General features: G+C 49.5%; 1 protein-coding gene across 3 annotated transcripts in view; it reads left to right on the top strand.

Annotated features, from left to right (window-relative positions):
• Window positions 1–22,657, top strand: part of ERICH6B (glutamate rich 6B) — a 370,776-nt gene that overhangs the window by 137,846 nt on the left and 210,273 nt on the right. For all 3 annotated transcript variants that reach the window (XM_085621832.1, XM_085621831.1, XM_085621833.1), the window contains 2 exons: window positions 1,447–1,545; window positions 5,227–5,285. In XM_085621832.1, the coding sequence (XP_085477958.1) occupies window positions 1,447–1,545; window positions 5,227–5,285 (158 nt within the window). The remainder of the gene's footprint in view (window positions 1–1,446; window positions 1,546–5,226; window positions 5,286–22,657) is intronic.

The following is a 22,657-nucleotide window of genomic DNA, read 5'->3' as shown; positions in this document are numbered from 1 at the left end:
CTTTTTGCCAAGCTGGATGAGCAAATCACCATTCTGAGTCTTTTAGAAAAGTAATAGTTGAATCCATATTTTACTTTGGAACAGAACAACCACATTTTACTGATTTTGTAGTTTTTTTAAATGGCATTATGGCATATCTATGAGGAGCTACTTAATGTTGTGGGCGAGTTATGGAGAACTGCAACGTGTAAAATAAATTAAAGAAAATTATTCATGTATGTATTGGTGTATTATATAGTGCAAACCTGTCACTAATCATAATCTGAATTAGGGAATATCCTGTGAACATTTCTGCAATTCAATCAAGAAAATGTGTCTTCAGTGGTGCAAAAATCTTACTTTTTCTTATATCACATCACATTTTACATTCACTATGACATAAAAAGCAGCATAAGATTTCAGTCGACAAAGAAAGAAGCAGAGCATATCACTAGAACTAAAAATTGAGAGTTGTTGGCCCTGATGAAGACTATTGCCAAGGTCTATTACATCCTGTAGACTGATGTGTGACGTATGAACACTAATTTAGACTAATGTTAAACTAGAAGGCTCCGTATTTGCAAAACAATATTTTGCCAGTGATACAATATTCCTCTGGTTTATCACATTCTTTTTTTTAATAGATGAACAGGTATGAACAAATTAGATTTATCACTATGGAGCCGATTACAATGTCGTTAGGAAACTGTTCTGAACGAATTGGTCTCGGAAGTGTTTCCGTACGAATCGTGTCCTATCGAGTCCAACAGACCGATACGATGCTTCCCAACATCATTCGGGTGGACTCGGATTGACTTCAATGGGACCCTGTATTCAGAACGGGAACACAGGCTCCCATTGAGAAAAGGGGTGATTGGGGAAAACCGTACACCCTGCCGCTGGCACCCCATGGTGCCTGCCACATTGTGCATGGTTGGGAAGAGTGGTCCCTTGGGTACCCTCATGGGCCCCAATCGGATGCCTCCGGATGAAGGGGGTCCACAATGGGCTCCCAAGGACAGATTCCGACAGCTGTTTTGTGTCGAGGAGACCAAATCGGATCGGCTGTCCAAATCAGTCATCATAATCGCTCGTTCAGAAACCGTGTACATAGAGCTGTGTGATTCGGCTCCAAAAGACTCGGGCTGTCCGAATGGCTTTCGGAACGAATTCGGACTGCCTGAACGGTTTCCGGGCATCGTAATCGGTCGTTGGGAAATGTGCGCGATTCGTTTGGAAACAAGGGTTCTGAATCGGATTCTGCAATACCAAATCCCATTCGGAGCCTTTCCGAATGACATCGTAATCGGCCCCTTTATGTTATATTTGCAGGACTGCAAAACAGAGCTTGAGTTGACTGTTATAACTCTTTCTGTTTCAACTACTGACAGTGTAGAGCAGAATATTGGCATTTGTTGATCTTGTTTTCATCATCATTGTTGCTGATTTATCTTTTTCTCTACATAGGGTTGGTCTGCAAGTGGACAAGACTGTGTTGGGAACTGTAACAAAGTTGCTGGAGAAGCCTCTCTCCACAGAACGTGTCAGCACAGCTGTGAACTGGAGGTAAATGGGTCCCCATGGCAATTTGCAAGCTTGCCCTCTCCCCAAGAAGACAGGAAACCATTGTGACATTAGCTATAGACTGGATGAGATTTACTGATCAGTACCATTTCCCTACCTAAAATATGAGTACATGATACCAGCACAAACTAGCGAAAATTCCTGCTCTTGTTGGAAGATCAAAACTGCCGATATATAGTCAGTAAAAATGCCTGATAAACTCAAAAAAGTAGCTTTTGGTGCTACTGAACTCATTTAGACTAGGCAAACTTGTAATTAGTGTTATTTATCAACCCTGTTAAATAACAATCCCCGGCATAGTGGAATTTATCAGGGCCGATAAATAACATATCCCCAAGTGGGCCACTCATAATCAGGACCATAGTGGTATGAAAAAAACTGATGTTTTTTTCTAATCCGGTAAAGAATACCTTCAGAACACGAAGGGGTATATTTACAAAAAATTGTCAAAGCGCGGAGCTGTGTCATATTTGGCAGTGCCACGCTCTAATAGTTTAAAAACGCAGGGATGCGTCGTATTAACAACAATTAGTGGAGAGGATGTGGCCTAACCCCCAGAGCTGTCGACCTTGGAGGTGGGACACCAGGTGTGAGTCTCGGTGTCGGCTCAACATACCATGATTATGGGCAAATCACTTAAACTCCCCTTATCTACCAAAAATTAATGTTTCCTTGTGTAATGTAACTTGTGCTTGTGTAAAGCACTCCAATACCTTTGGGTTGAGTTCACGCTATATAAAACTACAAAAAAAAATCCATACTTGTCCTACACTGCCTCTCTTGTACCCCCTTCTGCCATCTTAGATTCAAGATAATATTTGTATTTTATTTTGTACATAGTTCTTTTGTTTTTCAATTAAAAATATAATTTTAACAGAATTTATTATCAACATGCTTTCATGCAACATTCCTGTTTACTTCGTGTACTTGGATCAATTAGTTCAATCTTTGGATCTATTTACGGATCACTTTATTGCCCATTCAAATTAAACCCTTTCCATAGCTTCAGCTAGGCTATACTTTGCCCTTCACAAATCTGAGGCTGTTTCAAGGGTTGTATCTTTGGTGGTGGCTGGGATGGCTGACCTAATGCTAATTATCTGAATGATCATCCTAGAATCCATTATGAAATTCTGGTTTTGCTCACTTAATCGGGATATGTTGCTATGGAGAAAGGCCAGCAGTAACCTAAACTAGCACCACTTAATGCCTCTAGGGTTCAATGCCAGCATATTGTATGCACTTTGGATCCATCACTCATAACAGAGGAACTAAGTCTGCACTAATATATTAGAGTAACTCAAAACCTTGTATCTGGTTTAAGAAGAGCAATAAGGCAAGCCATACAAGTAATGAGTGATTTCATTGCCAAATTAAAGGGAAATGAGTAGGCTATCAAACATACCCAAAAGCCCTTGGAGTGAATCTTTGTTGACATCCCCATTGGTGTTACAACACTACATCCATCTGCTTGTTCCAGTGTTCTAAAATACAAAATTGCATGATGAAATCAACTTTATTGTGCGTGAAAAGATTAATAATAGTATCTATCTACAAAATATTGTTAATTTAAGCCAACTGACAAAAAAAGGAATATGGCTGGAAATTCTGATAGAAGCACATGAATGCATTAAAATAATTAGGTTATTACTGGTTTGCTGTAGATAAAGTTAACCTCATAGCCTTGTTTACTGTGCTTCCTCTATTTGCACATACTAAAGGCTTGTGTCAGTCTGCCCACATTCCCGACTGAATGACAAAACGACATAAAATGGACTGTAGTCTCAACTCCCACCTTTCCAAACACAGCTGGGGTTTTTTTTTCCAACATCCCCTCCTTAGCCTTCAGAGAGATCTGCCCTATGCCCTATGATCTGCCCTATGCGTCGTCCTTGTGCCCCCTTGCGTGGCGCAAGGGGAACGCAAAACCTTCACAAATATACCCCCTAGTCTCCCTAATAAGCACCAGACAGGAAGACAGGAAGGCATAGATTATCGAGAATTACATGTCTGTAATTCTCTCCATGCTGCTTTGTATTGCAGTGATGCTTCACAAATCCATCTCCCCACCAGGTCCAACACCCACTGAATTTGCACATGAGGCAAAATGAATGATCATGATGATAGTAGCTTATAGATTGTTCTAAAGCGGCTTTCTCTACCACAGAAAATATTTTTATGAAAATTCTTTTATGCCTTTGGTCCCCGGGATAGGGATTTTAATTTTATAAAAGAGTAGACGCTGTGAAATAAAATGTATGTAATTCTGGAAGTTGTGTCCTGTCTAGACAGACCAGGACACATGTTAACAGAAGATTTTATCAACAAGCTTAAGCGATGGAAAATCAGATGGTTGTCCACAAAGGCGTGAAAGTTGTCAATTGATGATGGCCCAGCCTGGAAGTCAAGAACTTGCTGTACTGGAGAATGCTTACATACTCAAGAGGATAAAATGAATCAGAAAACACGAGGCAGTGAATCTGTGAAAACAGATACTCAATCTTATTAATACTTAAAAGCAAAAATAAAGCAACAAGGAGTCGTTTTACTGGTAGAGGCGCAATGTATTCGAGACCTCATCGTGCTAATCCCGATTCAGGCACAAAGGAGAGTTTGCACCTGTATCATTATTACAATTGGTTCAGTAATTCAGTACTTTTCCCTACACAAATTTTGGCGAGGTAAAAGCCGACGCAATTTGTGTGTAAAGATACCGCTCATGCTGAGTTTTGCATCTTACTACGAAGGAAAACAGGTGTCCATATCACATTATCCCCCATTCTGAGCAGAACTCTGCAGTGGTATGTAAAGCTGAACCCATAAATACCTCACCCTGTGATATCTCTAAAGACTGGGTGCATATTTACAATGACTTAACGCCACCAGAAAGTCACTCTTTGTGACGTTCTGGTGGTGTTCAGTCCTTCTCCTCATAAATAATGCCCTTTGCCTTGTAAATAATGCCACTGTTCACACACCACTTAGCGTGAAAGGGGCAGGCAATGGGTGTTGCAGTGGGCGTTCCACCGCAACACCCACTGACATTGCCCCATATTTAGAAGGTATACGGCAGCACCAAAAATAAGACCAGGAAATACCTGTTCTTAAACAGGCAATACGAAGAGAAATGTTGCATTTCTCTTCGTATTTTGCTCTTTCCATGTGTGCTGCATTCTGCGAACACATAGAAACTGCAAATTGCCTGTATAGATTGTTTTTGTGCAGGAAGGTATCCCTTCCTGCTCAAAAACAATCCCCCCTGCAGCGCAGGTACCCTTGCAACATGGCGCAGGGTTCCCGCTCTGATGCTAGGCTGCTTCTTTAGCGCCAGCACTAAGGGAAACTCAGGGGTGCGCTGCATTTTTGTAAACACAGCACATCACTGCGTTTTGAAATTGATGGAGCACAGCATTACTCATTTTGGCATAATACCGAGCTCTGTCAGTTTCTGGTACATATGCCCCCGGCTGCAGTATATCCAGTCTAAATAGCACATCACTTACAATAACGCAGAGTGTGGAAAACTAATGTCAGTATGACGTATTTTAATATATATTGTTTACAATACATGTGGAAACTGTGACACAATTTACTAATGTTAAATACTACAATGTTTCTCACATAACTTAGTTTAATATATACAAAATTATATATTGATTTCAGGTCGCAAGAAGAAAACAAACAGCTGGTTAAATTAGCAAAGAAACTAAGCATAGACGAATGTAAGTACAGTATGTGTAAGTGGTATTCTTTATAATTTATGATTACTTTTAGGTCGGGTTATTTGAACTTTCTTCAACTAGAGAATAAGAACAGAACAGCCTTGCTTTGCTGGTTTTCTGGAGTACTAGCATGCACAACTGTCTCTCTGCAAAGCTCTCATAGCATCACGCCTCTGCACAGCTTTGGGTCTATATTAATTATGGCTGTGTGCACTGTTCCAGCTAACGTCCGAATTGAACTACTAAATGGGTGCTTCAAGGTATCAAATTATTGTGACATTTAACCCGAATAGATGCCCAAGACAAATTTAATGTCACTTTTAGAGAAAAGCAGCTTTTAGCAATGTATCATTCCGTTGCCCAGGTTATCCGGTGGGCTTCACAGTTGCTGGCCACCAGACAGCCTTCTGCCCTCCTGGGGAGTGGTGTGAATGACTCCCAGGCTCAGGGACAATTGAGGCCTGCTACAGAGGTAGGTGTTACCTTCCCCTTGCAGGAATCCAAACACGGTGTTAGCACAAAAGGTGAGTTTCAAAGGTGAAGCCACTTTTGGTGAGTAAATGGTGATCACACTCATGTAGTGCTGTCCCTTTGTTCAGGTATACAGGCTGGCAGTGGGAACAGAGAGTAAAGACCAGTGGCCAAGCCAGTTTTCCGTGGTCATGTGTCCCACAGGTACCACACCTCTAGGGTGGGCTACCAAGCTCCTAACATTTAAGGAAGGGTGCAGGCATCTTGAGAGTGGGCTGAATAGTGTTCTCTGGGATTGCTACATCCACATATAGCCAGAAGTCTTCATAGGGAGGGAGGGAGGGATCCTGGTAGCGCATTGGCTAGTGACTGCATCCTTCCCCCAGGTCACTTTCTGGGTATAAATATGGCAGCCATGGAACTTGGCACCTCAGATCACATCTGTGCTGGAAAGAGGACCGAAGAAGGACTGCCTTGCTGACCCCTACACCTGGCAAGAGAGGCTGCACCAACCACTGGACTGCACCTGCTGCTCTTGGGCTAACAGAGTACTGTGCCTGTAGTGCCTATCTCCAGGAAAAGTTGTTCCTGAGCCCCAGACCTAAGTCGCGACTCCAAGGGTCAGTCTGCTGACCACCTGTTTCAGCACCAGGGCCATTAAAGCTGAAGCTGCCCATTCTGGCCAGTCAGTAGCCACTCACAAAGAATTGCTTTTGACCCCAGACGTGCATCCACGAAGACCTCCATACTGGACTCAAAAGTTGCACACAAGTCTGCTGGACTCTGGAGAGTTGTCAGAGTGTGAACTGGTATCCAAAAATAGAAAATAGTCCTCACCAAAGTATGTAGCTGGGTCCGCTGTGCCTAGAGATCGGTAGCCCGGTGGCAGCTAGACTTCTACTGGCCCAAGGAGGACTTCAGGAGACTCCAACCCCTGTGGCCAAAGTCTCCCCCACCTAACCCATGGACCGAGGAATTACCCAATGAAGACCCCCATCGGCCACACAGCACTCAGAGCATCTTTCGGCATCCTGCATCCCCAGCATCAGGAGTACTCCATTGTAGTCTATGGTGGTCTTGATGTAAAGTGTGGAACTGGATTTGGGACAGTTTTAGTGATCAGGTGACTTGTTCAATACTCCTTATTGACCTCTCTGACCATCTCCCTGTCAGAATTGGTCCTCCTACACTGCCTGAGTAGCTGAACACAACTGTTTCAAAATTTTCAAAAGTTTGTAAACTTTACAGTTACCAATGCTTGTTTGTGCTTGGACTAAAAAGCTGAGATCTACGTTTTACTTTAAAATCTAGGTCTCTGGAGCCGTCTTCATAAAAATGTAATCTATTTTTACAAATTGGTGTTGGTTTTCTTTCATGTTATATGACTTTCTTATTTTGTTGTTTGGTGCTTCTAGATGCTTTACACTAGTTTCTTTGTTTAAGCCTTGCTGCTTAAAGCCACAGTTAGCCAGCATTGAGCTAGAGATTTTACAAATGAGTCTGACTGAACACATGATGGTTTTGTGAGTGTATTGGTAAGGTAGCACAACCATACCATATAACACACCACAATCCTTACACTGAGTACATCTGCATTTCTTAAGGACTAGTACTGGGGAGTGAATGAAGATGTAATGCCTCAATTATTATTGATAATCTCATTAGTCTTAATCCATCTTCCTCATACCAGCGTTCACACCACCAACACCCCATCAGGCAGGCCTATGGCTTCTTACTAGAGAGCAAGGGGACTCTGTCAGCATTAAGGTCCTCATTACAATGGAGGGCGGGTGGACCACCACGAACAGGCCATCGGTGGCGGTCTGCCCACCATCCATGGCATCATTCCAACTGCTGCATTACAATGCAGCCGGTCAGACAGCAGAAGTGGGTGGTAGGAACACCGCCTCCGACCGGATCAAAGATCCCGTCTGGGGTATTCACTCAAAATATAGAGTTGGAAATGTCGACTTACACAAATATCGAGTTTAAAAAATATTGTGACACAGAAATATCGACAGCAAGAATATCGTGGTCAAAAATATCGAATTTAAGGTAAGAAATATCGATTTAAAAAATATAGAAGTCATTAAAATAGTTTGAAAAAATATGGGGGCTGATTACGATGGGGTGAACCCGTCACGACAGGCCATGCATCTGACGGGCTCCTTGAGCCTGCCGGTGCTGCGGAGGCCTCCCAATTCCATAAATGGCAGCGGTGCCTACCAGGCACCGCCATTGGGACTATGATGGTCCATCCCCGCCAGCCTGTCCATGGTGCATCATCCGCCATGGAAAGGCTGGCGGGGATGGACATTAGGGGCCCGTAGAGGGCCCCCCTTCACCCCGGGCACTTTCGCTTAGGGGTTGTGAGGGCACCCCTACATTACCCTGCACCATGTGGCAGGCACCGTATGGTGCCTGCCACGTAGTGCAGGGAAATGTAAACAGTGCCTTTTTTACATTGCGACAGGTGTTGCAGCCAGCAGCACCAGCCGCAATGCAGAGTATGGCAAGTGCTACCGCCACGATGGCGGTCACATCCTAGTACCCCCTGTGGCGGTCCCACTCCCCGAGATGATGATGGACGGACTGGAGTCCGTCCGCCATCGTAATAAGCCCCATATTTGTTGTAAATATCGATTTTTTAAACAGTGTTAAGTATTTTAGTATATTTTTCAAATGTGTGTGATGTATTTTTTTTTGTATTGGTATTGTTTATGTTTTTTAATATATGTGTTACATTGTTATTAGATATTCATTTTATTTTAATAACATTTTGCAGTGGGTTGTTGGTTTATAGGGAAATAGGGTGGGAAGTAATTTAATTATAACACATTCCTGAATATTTTTATTTATTAATATTTATTTAATTGAGATTTTATAATGTTAATTGTGTTCTTAATTTTTTGGGGTACATTTTATGTGTGGGCTGTGGGATTTATAGGGGTATAATGTAGGGGTATCATGTGAGAAGTAATTTTTTTTATTAATGAGTTAATTAATATTAATGAATTAATTGATAATTATGGTAATCGTGTAAGTAATTTTAGGTGTGGGTTGTGGGGTGTATAGGGGTAAAGGGTGGGCAGTAAGTTTTTTAATTAAGTAATAATTAGTTGATAATTAAAAATGAATAATTGATAATTAATGTTGTTAGTTGTTTAATTATTGTTTTTGGGGTGTGGGTTTTGGGTTTATAGGAGTAAATGGTCGGAAGTTATTTATTTTTAAATAATTAATAATGAGTTAGTAATTAATAATAAACTAATTGACAAATAAATATGGAAATTGTGTAATTAATTTTAGGTGCGGGCTGTGGGGTTTAGAGGGGTAAAGGGTGGGAAGTCATTTATTTTTAATTAATTAATAATTAGTTGATGATTAATATTAATTAATTAATTAATTGATAATTAATTAGAGTAATTGTTTAGTTATTTGTTGTGTTTTGGGTCTATAGGGATGAAGGGTGGGGAGTAAATTAATTGTACCTATTTTATAATTAGTTGTAAAATACTATTAGTTATTCAATTAAAAATAAGTTTTAATTGCGTAATTAGTTTTTTTTACAGTTTAATTTTAGGTGTGGATTCTGAGGATTATAGGGGTAAAGGGAGAGAATAAATTAATTTTTATGTGTTTTAATTGATAATGTTTGTTTAATCAATAATTAATTATTTTAATTATGCAAATGATTTTTTTTTATTTTAGATGATGGTTGTGAGTTGTGTGGTGCTATAGGGTAGGAAGTAAAGATACTAAGGTGCCGATCACGATCCGGTAAAAAATTCCCCCGTGCGACTCGTATCGGGTCTTTTTACCGTACGAATCGTACAAGTGCCGTACGAACTGGCAATCACGATTCGCATGGTAAAAAGTCCATACGAACCGCACCGGGAATCATTCCCCACACGTCCTCGGGTCGGAAAATGTGTCCGACACGTCCTCGGACGATTTACCTTACAAACGTAAAAATCCAAGTCCGACCGAGGAATCACGATCCATCCCGTGCGTCCGAGCCTACAACCGTATGGAAAAAACACCGTCCGCACCGAACACCAATAGCAACCATGGAGACATGTGCCCGCATACGCGCCCAACACTCCCCCCAGCCCCCGTACGTCCGACACGTACCCCCCGTATATGTATACCCCCACCCGTCTATGTACACCCCAGTACGTTCCAGTCGTACCCCCACCCCAGTACGTGTCGTACCACCGTCAATGTAAACCCCCCCACCCCTGTACGTGTCGTACCACCGTCTATGTACACCCCAGTACGTTCCAGTCGCACCCCCACCCCAGTACGTGTCGTACCCCCCGTGTACCTACACCCCAGTACGTTCGAGCCACACCCCCACCCCAGTACGTGTCGTACCCCCCGTGTACCTACACCCCAGTACGTTCGAGCCACACCCCCACCCCAGTACGTGTCACAGCCCCGTCTACCTACACCCCAGTACGTTCCAGTCGTACCCCCACCCCAGTACGTGTCGTACCACCGTCAATGTACACCCCCCCACCCCTGTACGTGTCGTACCACCGTCAATGTACACCCCCCCACCCCTGTACGTGTCGTACCACCGTCTATGTACACCCCAGTACGTTCCAGTCGTACCCCCACCCCAGTACGTGTCGTACCCCCCGTGTACCTACACCCCAGCACGTTCGAGCCACACCCCCACCCCAGTACGTGTCACAGCCCCGTCTACCTACACCCCAGTACGTTCCAGTCGTACCCCCACCCCAGTACGTGTCGTACCACCGTCAATGTACACCCCCCCACCCCTGTACGTGTCGTACCACCGTCAATGTACACCCCCCCACCCCTGTACGTGTCGTACCACCGTCTATGTACACCCCAGTACGTTCCAGTCGTACCCCCACCCCAGTACGTGTCGTACCACCGTCAATGTACACCCCCCCACCCCTGTACGTGTCGTACCACCGTCAATGTACACCCCCCCACCCCTGTTCGTGTCGTACCACCGTCTATGTACACCCCAGTACGTTCCAGTCGTACCCCCACCCCAGTACGTGTCGTACCACCGTCAATGTACACCCCCCCACCCCTGTACGTATCGTACCACCGTCAATGTACACCCCCCCACCCCTGTACGTGTCGTACCACCGTCCATGTACACCCCAGTACGTTCCAGTCGTACCCCCACCCCTGTACGTGTCGTACCACCGTCAATGTACACCCCCCCACCCCTGTACGTGTCGTACCACCGTCTATGTACACCCCAGTACGTTCCAGTCGTACCCCCACCCCAGTACGTGTCGTACCACCGTCAATGTACACCCCCCCACCCCTGTACGTGTCGTACCACCGTCAATGTACACCCCCCCCACCCCTGTACGTGTCGTACCACCGTCTATGTACACCCCAGTACGTTCCAGTCGTACCCCCACCCCAGTACGTGTCGTACCACCGTTAATGTACACCCCCCCACCCCTGTACGTGTCGTACCACCGTCAATGTACACCCCCCCACCCCTGTACGTGTCGTACCACCGTCTATGTACACCCCAGTACGTTCCAGTCGTACCCCCACCCCAGTACGTGTCGTACCACCGTCAATGTACACCCCCCCACCCCTGTACGTGTCGTACCACCGTCAATGTACACCCCCCACCCCTGTACGTGTCGTACCACCGTCTATGTACACCCCAGTACGTTCCAGTCGTACCCCCACCCCAGTACGTTCCTGGCGCACCCCCAACACAACCTCCTAAGTACGGAGCGCACCCCATGCCCCAACATCACAACCGCATGTACGAGTCGTACAAAGCCACACACAAGGACCAAATCGTACAACCAAATGGCCCATGTACACACCGTACACACGCTCAAAACGCACGTACACAACAAGGACAAAACAAAACAACTCAACAATACACCATTCGAAACGCACACAGCCACTAAACATGGCCAACAACCACTAAAATAACACAATCACTGACCTGCAACTGTCAAAAACAAACAGAGGCCCAATACACCACCACTCCTTATAACACACCCACCCAAAATTCAAACACTGCCACACCCACCCATGGACCAATAAAAAGGGCCCACACACACAAACCATGAGCCTTTGCAACAGACCCACTGCTGCCAGACACCACAGAACCAGACTACAAGCGACACCACATCTTACACTTGCACACCTTCACACGACCACCCTCACAAACACCCTCTCATCACATTCACACACACACACAACCATCCACACCCCCCCCCCAACATCCACACACCCCCCACACCCACACCATCCCCACCCACACCCCTCACCATGCCCACTACCAAGAATCCAAAGTTCAGTCACCGAGAGTTGGAGGTCCTTGTTGATCAAATCCTCAGAGTCGAGCCACAGATCTTTGGAACATTGGTCAGAAGCACCAGCCAGGCAGCCAAAACAGCCATGTGGCAGACCATCGTCGATGCTGTGAATGCTGTTGCGGACACCAGGAGGACCAAGCAGGATTGCCAGAACAGGTGGTACGATCTGCGGAGGAGGGTCAGAGCCAAGAGACAGGAGGAACACGACCAGGCCAACGCCACCGGAGGAGGGCCCTCCCGCAGACCCGTACAGTACCATCCCTGGGAGGAGAGGGTGATGGCCATACTGCCGGTGGAGGCAGTTGAAGGAGTAGAAGGACTCCGAGACCCGGGTGAGTACACAAACAACGCACCTCACATGGGGGGAACTGCAACCACAACCAAAATTAATAACAGGCACGCAAACACCACAAGCCATCGCATTACTCAACCACACTCCATGAGCAGGCACATGCCACTGCTGCCACCATGCCCCATGCACCCAGCTGGACAATGTCAAGTCACAGGCCACAGAAGACAACAACACATGACACGGTAACCCGGATGGCGGGAGTGTGGGCACCAAGAATCACATAGTGCGACTCCAAAGCAGACAACAATGCCCTCTGCCCATATGGCCTAGGTCACAGCCAGACAAACACTGTGTCCCAACACAGGAATGACTTGCCAGCAAATGGCGGACGCCTTGCATCAACACATGGGGGTGAAGGCACTGTTTTGCACATGCCAGCAGCTAATGAACAGCCAACAGTGTGAAAGAGTGGCAGCACACACCACCACAGCAGCAGCGCACAGACACACAGCAGACAAAATGGGTGCCTGGAGATCAGAAACAAACTCACATCAACAGGCCAAGGGCCACTCAAAGATCTGCTAACAGTGTGTGCCCAGGAAGCTGGGCCAAGGTGACAGAGGGTGACACACGGAGGGAGGGAGAGGGGGACACAGAGGGAGGGAGAGGGGGACTGAGAGGGAGGGAGACACAGGAAGATGGACAGAGGGAGGAGGCTGACACACAGAGGGAGGGAGAGGGGGACAGAGAGGGAGGGAGAGGGGGACAGAGAGGGAGGGGGACACAGGAAGATGGACAGAGGGAGGAGGCTGACACACAGAGGGAGGGAGAGGGGGACACAGAGGGAGGGAGAGGGGGACACAGAGGGAGGGAGAGGGGGACACAGAGGGAGGGAGAGGGGGACAGAGAGGGAGGGAGAGGGGGACAGAGAAGGAGGGAGACACAGGGAGAGCAAATCAGTCCTTTGGTGTGTGGGAATGTCTGCTCGTCAGCAGGTGGACTGCGTGCATGTAGACAAGGGTGCCCAGTGCCAGAACCCCCCCTCTTCATCATGGCAAAACGCAGGGCCATGTTACAACCTGTACACGAGCACAAGGACAGCCACCTGCATCATATGAGTGTGTGGATCCACTCCATGTGCACATGTACAGTGCTACAAGGAAGGCGCAAACGCATAGCTCGGCACACATGCACACTCCACTGCTGACTGCAGTCACACTTGACGCAGCAAGTAAGACTGTGCCACACATAGTTAAAGGGGCCAAATTGGTGCCCAAGGGACACACACATGCACAAGTGCACTGTGAGTGGAATGCAAGACAGATCCTAATTCCAAGAGGAAATGTGCCAACTTTGTAACGGATGAAACATGGATGTTGCATGGATCAAAAGTAACATTGTCTCTCTCACACACAGGTCAACGTCGTGCTGCACCCCCCAACACTGGGGGGGAACACTCACAGGACCCGGATCTGCAGGAGACCGATCCCACCGGCAGCGACCACTCTCACCACTCTGCGGACGACCCCGACCGACCTGGCCCCTCTGGTGTCCAACCACCTGCAGCACCTGCGTCAGGTACAACCGTGCCAACCACCACCCCCACTCCTGCCACATCCCAGGAGACACCCAGGATCCCTGCCCCAACACCACAATGCAGCCAGGCTCGCCAGGAGGGACACGGTGTCCCGGGCACCCAGGAGGAGGCAGGCGACAACGCCAATGCCACCCCTCAGGGGTCCCGGAGACCCCATGTGCCCACAAGTGCAGGCCAGACGCAAGTGGGCAGGGGTGGTGGGAGTGGAGAGCGGCGGAGGCGCGAGCCTGACCAGTTGGCTGGGGATCCGGTATTTTCCCATGTCCGTAACATCCTGGACTCATACCGGCAGGACACCACGGGCATGGCCCAGGTTGTGTCCGTCCTCGAGGGGATCAAGGTCCAGCAGGCCCAGCAACATGCGGAGCTAATAGCCTGTCTACAGCTACACCAACGGAGGATGGAGGACAGACAGGCTGAGCAAGTGACGGCGTCCCAGGGGATTCACGCTGAACTCCGTCGGATGGCCGACACCATGGCCGACCCTCCCTGTGCCAGAAGGCGGAGAACATCACCACCCACAGGGAGGGATCATGAGGAGGAGGAGGAAACATCCGACGGAGCATCCCAGACGTCGTCACGGCCTGCTGCTGAGGTTCCCCGCAGGAAGCCGGGTCGTCCACGGAAAGGACCGTGAGGGTGGCTGCTACATCACCATCTCCCAGGACACCTGGCCTGGCACCTGGCCCACTGGAGCAACAGCATCACAGCATCAAGAGACATTCTCTGCCACATGGCCCTGCTGGTCACTGGCTGACCAATGTTGACAAAGACTGTGGCATGGACTCTGAGGATTTCCAATGGCAAGGACACCAACTCCCCTACTGAACTTTGGATTCCCTAATCCCGGAAAGGCCCTCACTTGGCCCCCCCCCCCCAATAATAAATCACACTATTAAGAGTAGATGCCTGCTGGTAGCATTATTACCTAACATGTGTCTTGTACAGTCTAAACATGCCTGAGTCATCTGTTCACTTCAACCATCCACACCCTGGGGCCTGAGTCTGGCACAGGACACATGGGTCACAGTTTTCTAGGCAAGACAGACATGGAGCACCATACACACCCGTGATGGTCAGAACCAGCTGAGGGGGTGGCCGAACAACCGTGCTGACAGACACATTGAGTACAGCAACAGTCATGCGCAGAGGTCAGGGATCCTGGCCCGTGTCCTGGGGGGCACCCAGGTACGTGTAGACAGGTGGCAGAACCATGTCCTGCAAGCTTGAGTCCGGTGGATGCAGAGAATGGGGTCATGGACAACGTTGGATGCATGGGGATGGCACATGTCACAATACCCACACAGTCATGGACATCATGCCCATTACACAGTCTCAGCACACACACACAGCTTGCATCTTGCCACTCGACACATTGACACATAGCCACAATCAGGGAATACCATGCCAGACATGCAGGATGCACCGTGCCAACACACCAGCATTGACTGAGAAGAGGCACCTTGGAGGCATAGGGACACCTTTAATAGTCATGTGTTTGGGATTGCAGAGGCAACTTGAAGTACACATGAACACATCATGTGGAGTAACATGTGGCTCCAACACTGGCACCCCCCTTCTGCAGCACAAATGCGTGATAGCCATGGAACTGGCACACAAGTGTCGGATAATAGCTAAATACCCACAGCTGCTCACGGAGAGCCTGCCATACACCATACATCCGCTGATGTGGAAGTCCCACGCCATGTCAAGACAATGTTAACCGTATGTGTCCGAGGGCAGTGTCACACACATTGATGCCTTCATCACAATCCACCATCCCATCACTGATGACTGACAACCAGGCAGCCCATCTATTCAGGTGTACCCAGCTGCATGTCGTGTCCCATGGGGATGCCACATGTCTGCAGAGGACCCAAACCCCGACCGGGGCAGTGTGCACACATCGTGAACAACTGCCACACCCAATACACCCCAGATGCATCCCTTACCCCATGGAGACTTCCAAACGTGTCCGTGCCTGTAACGCTGAGTCAGCCCACGATGCCATGTCCATGAGGAATAGCAGTGCCACAACAATGCAACCAGCAAACGGCATGCGCAGGTACCTGGGGAAGAGAGACACACAAGAAGTCAGCCACAAGAAGCACAGCCACTTGCATGTGCATGTACTCAACACATGTATGTATGACAACATGCTAGGTCACAATTATGTCTGGGGAAATACTACCATCACTGCCACCATCACTCCAGTGACACACCCACACACACCTCTGACCCACGTGCCATACATGCAGGTGGAGACACACATCACAACGCATGCCACACGGGGACCAATGCGTGCACACTCAGACCCTGGTACTCACCACTAAGCAAAGAAGTCGCGTATGAGCCGAGTCCGGATGTCCTCTTGCGGCTCCACATCCTCCACATCACTAGCCCCATTGCCAAGCCCTTCGTCCTCCACGGGTGGATGGTCCTCGTCATCTTGATCCAGGATGAGGGGCACAGCTCTTTCAACTGCCATGTTGTGCAGCATGCAGCAGACCATGAAGATCTTGCAGACCTTCGCCGGGGCATATGGGAGTGCGCCGCCGGTCTTGTGGAGGCACCGGAATCGGCTCTTCAGCATGCCAAACGTCCTCTCTATCACTCGCCTTGTCCGGCCATGGGCGGTGTTGTAGCGGAGCTGGGCCGGCGTGATGGGGTTGCGGAGAGGTGTCAGCAGCCAAGGCATGTTGGGATATCCAGCGTCCCCTAAATGGAAAGCACATGGATATCGTTAGAACAGGCGAAGCGGTAGTGCTGCTCGGCCAAACAGAATACAGGACAGACAGACTGTACCCACCAACAACACATGCACGTTCGTTGCGCAGCTGCATCATCATATCAGGCATCCCGCTACGCCTCATGATGTAGGCATCGTGTGCTGATCCTGGAAAACGAGCACAGACATGTGAAATCACCATGTTGGACAGACACACCACAAGGGCATTGATGGAGTGGTAGTGCTTCCGATTGCGGTACGCCACCTCCCGTGCGTGTGGTGGTACCAAACCTACATGTGTCCCATCTATGGACCCAATGACATGGGGCATCCCTCCCAGGGCATAGAAACCACGTTTGACCTCAGTCATCTGTTCAGGGGTTGGGAACTTGATGAAGTCATCCAGGTGAATCAACATGGCCTCCAAGAAATCATGCAGCACACCGCTGAACATGCTCTGGGACATGCCACCAACATGAGCTATGGTATATTGGAAGGTACCCGTGGCAAGGAAATGTAGGGCAGCCATTACCTTCAGCTGGGGTGTCAGTGCCGTAGGATACCTGTGCTGCGGTTGCAGGTGTGGTGCCAGTCTCGCCGTCAGCTCCAGAATCAACGGTTGGGTGAAGCGGTAGAGCCGGATCCTGTCATTCTCCTGCATGGTGGCCAAGTCTGGAATTCTTCGGGCAACAGGAGGCGCTCTGCAGTAATTTGGAAGTGACAAGGAAGAGTGAGTGCACTACGAGAACAACTCATGTCTACTGAGCACATGTAAATCTGCCAATACACACATGCCACATAGGGAGTCAGGCATGTGCTACATGCCCAGGACACGTATGGATGCAAGGTGACACTCCTTCCAAGACCCAGCTACACACGGTGATTGAGAACCTCCCCATGCCACGCCATGGGAATAGCTGTGTCCCAGTGCAAGTGAACAGCCCGACGCAAGACAGAAGTGACATACACCCACACATCAGCAGAAGTAGGATGCCGATTGTAGAGACTGGTAGCGGAACACCGGAGCCACAGGTCACATGACATTACACTAGGCCTGCCCACACACCTTGCCATGAAGGTGCACATGTCATGACTCACCACACATTCCTTGTGAGGATGCTGACATGGCCTTGTCACGCTACTCCGTGTCCCATGCATACATGTGCACCTCACATCAGATACCACATGTGGCATGGTGTGCGGAACAGTGTGCAATGACAATCTACACACAGACACATGTTGGTTGCTGCAACGGCTGCAGCTTTTGAGGGTGCTACAACATCAACCTGATGTAAATCCCGGACACATAAATGACATAGTCACATTGTGCACTGTGGGTAGTGACAAGTCAGGTGTCATGACCCCTGTACCGGGCATCATGGGACACTTCCGTGTGTTGGTGTCCGTGCCATGCCAGTGACGCTCACCCCAAGTGCGCAGTACGACATGCACACATGTCAAAGGAGTCAAGGGCATGCCTGGCACACATTGCACCCTCACACAGTACACCTGTACACATCTCATCATACATCTGGTGCCTCCTCCACTCAGGAGGCATGTTCCACATCACAGCCTGTCACACCTGTGCCCCACACATGTAGTAATGCACAGACGATGCCTTGATGTCCATTCCTGGACAAGTATGTCCATCCATGGACAAGTATGTCCGCACTATTCCTACCTGTGTGTCGACTATCACCACAGTGATGTGTACAAACCGGCGTACTGCTGCTAAGAGGGCCTGTGTATGTTCCCCAATCACTGTGGGAGTGCTGCCGTATGTGTACCCATCGTGATGGCGAGCGTACAGGCATTTGTACGGTCCGTACCACAACGAGTACGCATACGCGTGCAGACCCATAGTGATAGTGAGCGTACATGCGAGTGTACGGCCCTCTCACTATGGTTCTGCACGCGTATGCGTACTCGTTGTGGTACGGACCGTACAAATGCCTGTACGCTCACTATCACTATGGTTCTGCACGCGTATGCGTACACGTAGTGGTACGGACCGTACACTCGCATGTACGCTCACTTTCACTACGGGTACACAGACCCATAGTGATAGTGAGCGTACAGGCATTTGTACGGTCCGTACCACAACGAGTACGCATACGCGTGCAGACCCATAGTGATAGTGAGCGTACATGCGAGTGTACGGCCCTCTCACTATGGGTCTGCACGCGTATGCGTACTCGTTGTGGTACGGACCGTACACTCGCATGTACGCTCACTATCACTACGGGTACACAGACCCATAGTGATAGTGAGCGTACAGGCATTTGTACGGTCCGTACCACAACGAGTACGCATACGCGTGCAGAACCATAGTGATAGTGAGCGTACAGGCATTTGTACGGTCCGTACCACTACGTGTACGCATACGCGTGCAGACCCATAGTGATAGTGAGCGTACATGCGTGTGTACGGTCCGTACCACTACGTGTACGCATACGCGTGCAGACCCATAGTGATTTTGAACGTAGGCATGCATGTACGGGCCGTTGCCATGCATTTGGGGTGCCCTAGGGCCCGGAAACGCACCGTACCTGTGTGTGATTCTCCTAATTACATAGGGGACAAGTATTAAGGCCTACATGCATGCTGGTTGTCATGGCGACCAGGTTCAAATTTCGATTTTGTTCTGGAAGGTGCACAGCAGAAGTCAGTTGGAATTCTTCTACTTTGTTGCAATGTGTTTGTGGGGCTGACATCATGCAGGAGAATGAAACCGATAGAGAACCCACAGACTGCTAGGTTTGAAGGGATTGGTGGAAACATAGGATGCAAATGTGAGTGACCAATCACTCTGTACTCCTGTGCATGAGACTGGGCAGAAGGCCACATATAAGGCAGCCAGGTCCCATGAGGGATTACTTGCCTGCACATCTTTGCATTTGTCGACCAAGCTGCTGCTACTGATTCCCTGGAACCATGTCAAGGGCTGTGGAGAGGACACAGCCATTCACCCTGGAGGAGAACATGGCTCTGCTGGATGTGATCCTCCCACAGTACCCCATGCTGTATGGGCGACCAGGGTATCAGGTGAGTGCATAGGCCACTGCCACAGACTGTCCCTATGTTGTGACTGTGTCTTCAGGCATTGTGACCCGGTGTGACACACATGCCATGTACTGTCGGGGGGGTACCAGGGGGGGGGTGCCTGATGTCTCCCAGCAGTGCCCTGAGACAGGAGGGGTGTGTGCAGAGTCCTCCCAGCAGTGCCCTGAGACAGGAGGTGTGTGTGCAGAGTCCTCCCAGCAGTGCCCTGAGACAGGAGGTGTGGGTGTGATGCACAGTGTGAGCCTTGATCATTGATTGTGACATTGCCATCATTCCACCTGAGTACCCACTATGGCACGTACTGCCTTTTCCCTCACCAGAGGATGATGTCCCTATGACAGAGGTGCAATGCGTTGGCTGCATTACATGCCATGTAGTAACCAGCTATTATGTTCACATATGTCTCTCTGTGACATGTGGCTGGTGTATTGATGTGGTGTCACTTGTACTTCCTCACAGGTAGGCGCCACTGCCAAGGAGCAGATCTGGCTGACCGCCGTCAGTGCCGTGAGGCGTGTGGATGGTCGGAGGCGGAGCCTGTCCCAGGTGAGGAAACGCTGGCAGGATATCCGGTGCTGGACGCGGAGGATTGCACGGCTCCTGCTGGGGGACTCACCTGAGAGCCACAAGAACCGCGGCCGCCGCCGTCTGACCCACCTCCACAGGCGTGTGCTGCCGGTGGTCTTTCCAGACCTGGAGAGGCGCTTACAGGCGATGCAGCAGGCGGAAGGGGGTAGGTACATGTGCGTTTGTTGTGTGTCACCGGCATTTGTAAGGGCACAGTGGCATTAATTCACTGGCAGGGTTTAAAGGTGCTGTGCCCATCCAGTTTGCCCAAGTGTAGCGCTGCGCCCCTGCCACCCTTCCCCTCCTTGCAATGTGTTCCCTGGTCTGTGTGTAGTCACTCCTTCACAAGGTAATGTAGGCTGGCGCTTTGTCCACGAGAACAATGACTGTAGCATCATGGGTGGTGGTGGTGGGTAACAGGTTGTGGGACCTTGCCTGTGAACTGTCAAGTTCACTGCATGTGGGTTCCATGTCAGTTGGCACTGATGCTGGCTCCAGACATGGGAGTTGGTCTCTCATGTGTCATGCCTTACAGCGCGCATGTCCTATGTAGTGGCCTGTGACATGATGTGCATGAGTGTGCGCTACGCATAGTGCAGGGATGGTGACGTGTGTAGCAGTCATTCCCATTCAGTAGCATGTAGTTGCGTGCCCAATACTGTCCCCTGGGGCACCTTATCCTCAGTGTTGTTTGTGTCATCATCAACGTGGACACTCTCACTGTCTACAGCGTAGGTTGTGCTCTGTGCCATTGTCCCCTGTCACCATGTATATAGACGTGCTATTATGTACAGGTGTCCACTGTGCAGCCTGACCTGATTGTCCCTCTTCATACTCACAGTTGCCAGTGCCTGTGTGTCTTGTTATACTCATCTGAGGATGGGCACTGGTACCTCATTATTTGTACAGGCGCACCTTTGCTGTTTTGCGTCCAATCTTGCCTTTTGCCTGCCACTGTGTTTATCACCCAGACTATGAGATGTTGGTGCCACCTGTGTCTCAGCAATTAGCATCGTGTGGGGGTTGCTTGGGGCGGGCAATGCCTATGTGTCAAATCCTGATTCCTAATTGCTGGGTCTGGACAGTGTGTGATGTTACTGGACACACACGCAAGGTGCAGTGACCGAGTTATGTTGGGCATGTTTGCAGCATTACCTATGCAGCATGTGTCTCAAGTTCATGGATATTGTCCCTGGTCATAGGTATTTTCACAAACGCTGTGTGGTGCAGAGGCAGTGCAGGATTGTCCCCAGGGCCTGGGTGCTATGTCAGACTCCGTTTCCTGTCATCAGCTATTGTCTCATGCTCTCCATGGTATTTCAGTGGCATGGTGGCTCAACCAACTGTGTTTCATGCCCTACATCGGTACCTTGTTTTGCAGATGTTAGGGATCTGCCTCTTCAGGCTATGCAATGTTGACTATGTAGATTGGACTCATGTGACAGATGTGTACAGGTGTCTGATTAATTTCTGTCTCTCCACCCTGCCCACAGCATCGTCGGGGGACACAGAGGGAGACATGGACACGGACCAGGCGGAGGGACCGAGCACCAGTGGCAGCCGTGACATCGGGGCTGGCACATCGAGTGGGACAGAGGCGGAGGATAGTGTGGCCGAGGACCTGTCGACTGGCACATCAGACTACGAAGCTGACAGGTCCGAGGAGGATGTCTCAGAGTTGGCGGAGGCTGCACCAGCAGCTGACAGTGGAACAACACCTGCCACCGCCCCCTCAGTTCCCACCAACCGCCTCCCACTTGCTCGTGTCCCTTCCCAGCGTGCCCGGTCACCGCATGTCTCCTTCCTGCCAGGCACCGCACCCCCTGCCCCTGTCTCCACTGCTGCCGCCAATGCTGAGTCTATGGACATCCAGCGGCAAATGCAGGTTGGTCAGGCTGCGATCCTGAATGTCCTCCATTCCCACGGGAAAACCCTCACCAACATCGAGGCATTCTTGGAGGGCATTCATTCTTTGCAGGCTGACCAACGCAACTTGCTGAGGTCCCTAGACTCCACACTGACTGCAGCAGTGGGTCTCCTGCAGCGCGACCTCCCCCCACCTACCCCTGCCCCATCCACACTTCCCACTTCCATGCCTGTCCCACGTACACCCAGACGTCGGCATGCACCCACCACAACAGACACAGGCACCACACCAGCAGGGAAGGTCCACCGCACTCCTCCTGACACGCACACACAGGGTGAGATAGGCACACCCACTGGGTCGGGGGGCAAACGTGTGACACGCAGCCAGAGTGGGAGTCCGCATTCCACACAATCCACTCCCTCCAAATCCCCTCCCCTCAGCTCTCC

Source organism: Triturus cristatus, chromosome 8 (assembly GCF_964204655.1).
Source record: "Triturus cristatus chromosome 8, aTriCri1.1, whole genome shotgun sequence".
In the NCBI taxonomy this organism is placed as follows: Eukaryota; Metazoa; Chordata; class Amphibia; order Caudata; family Salamandridae; genus Triturus; species Triturus cristatus.
The sequence above is the reverse complement of the archived record's forward strand: the minus strand, read 5'-3'. Positions and strand labels throughout refer to the sequence as shown.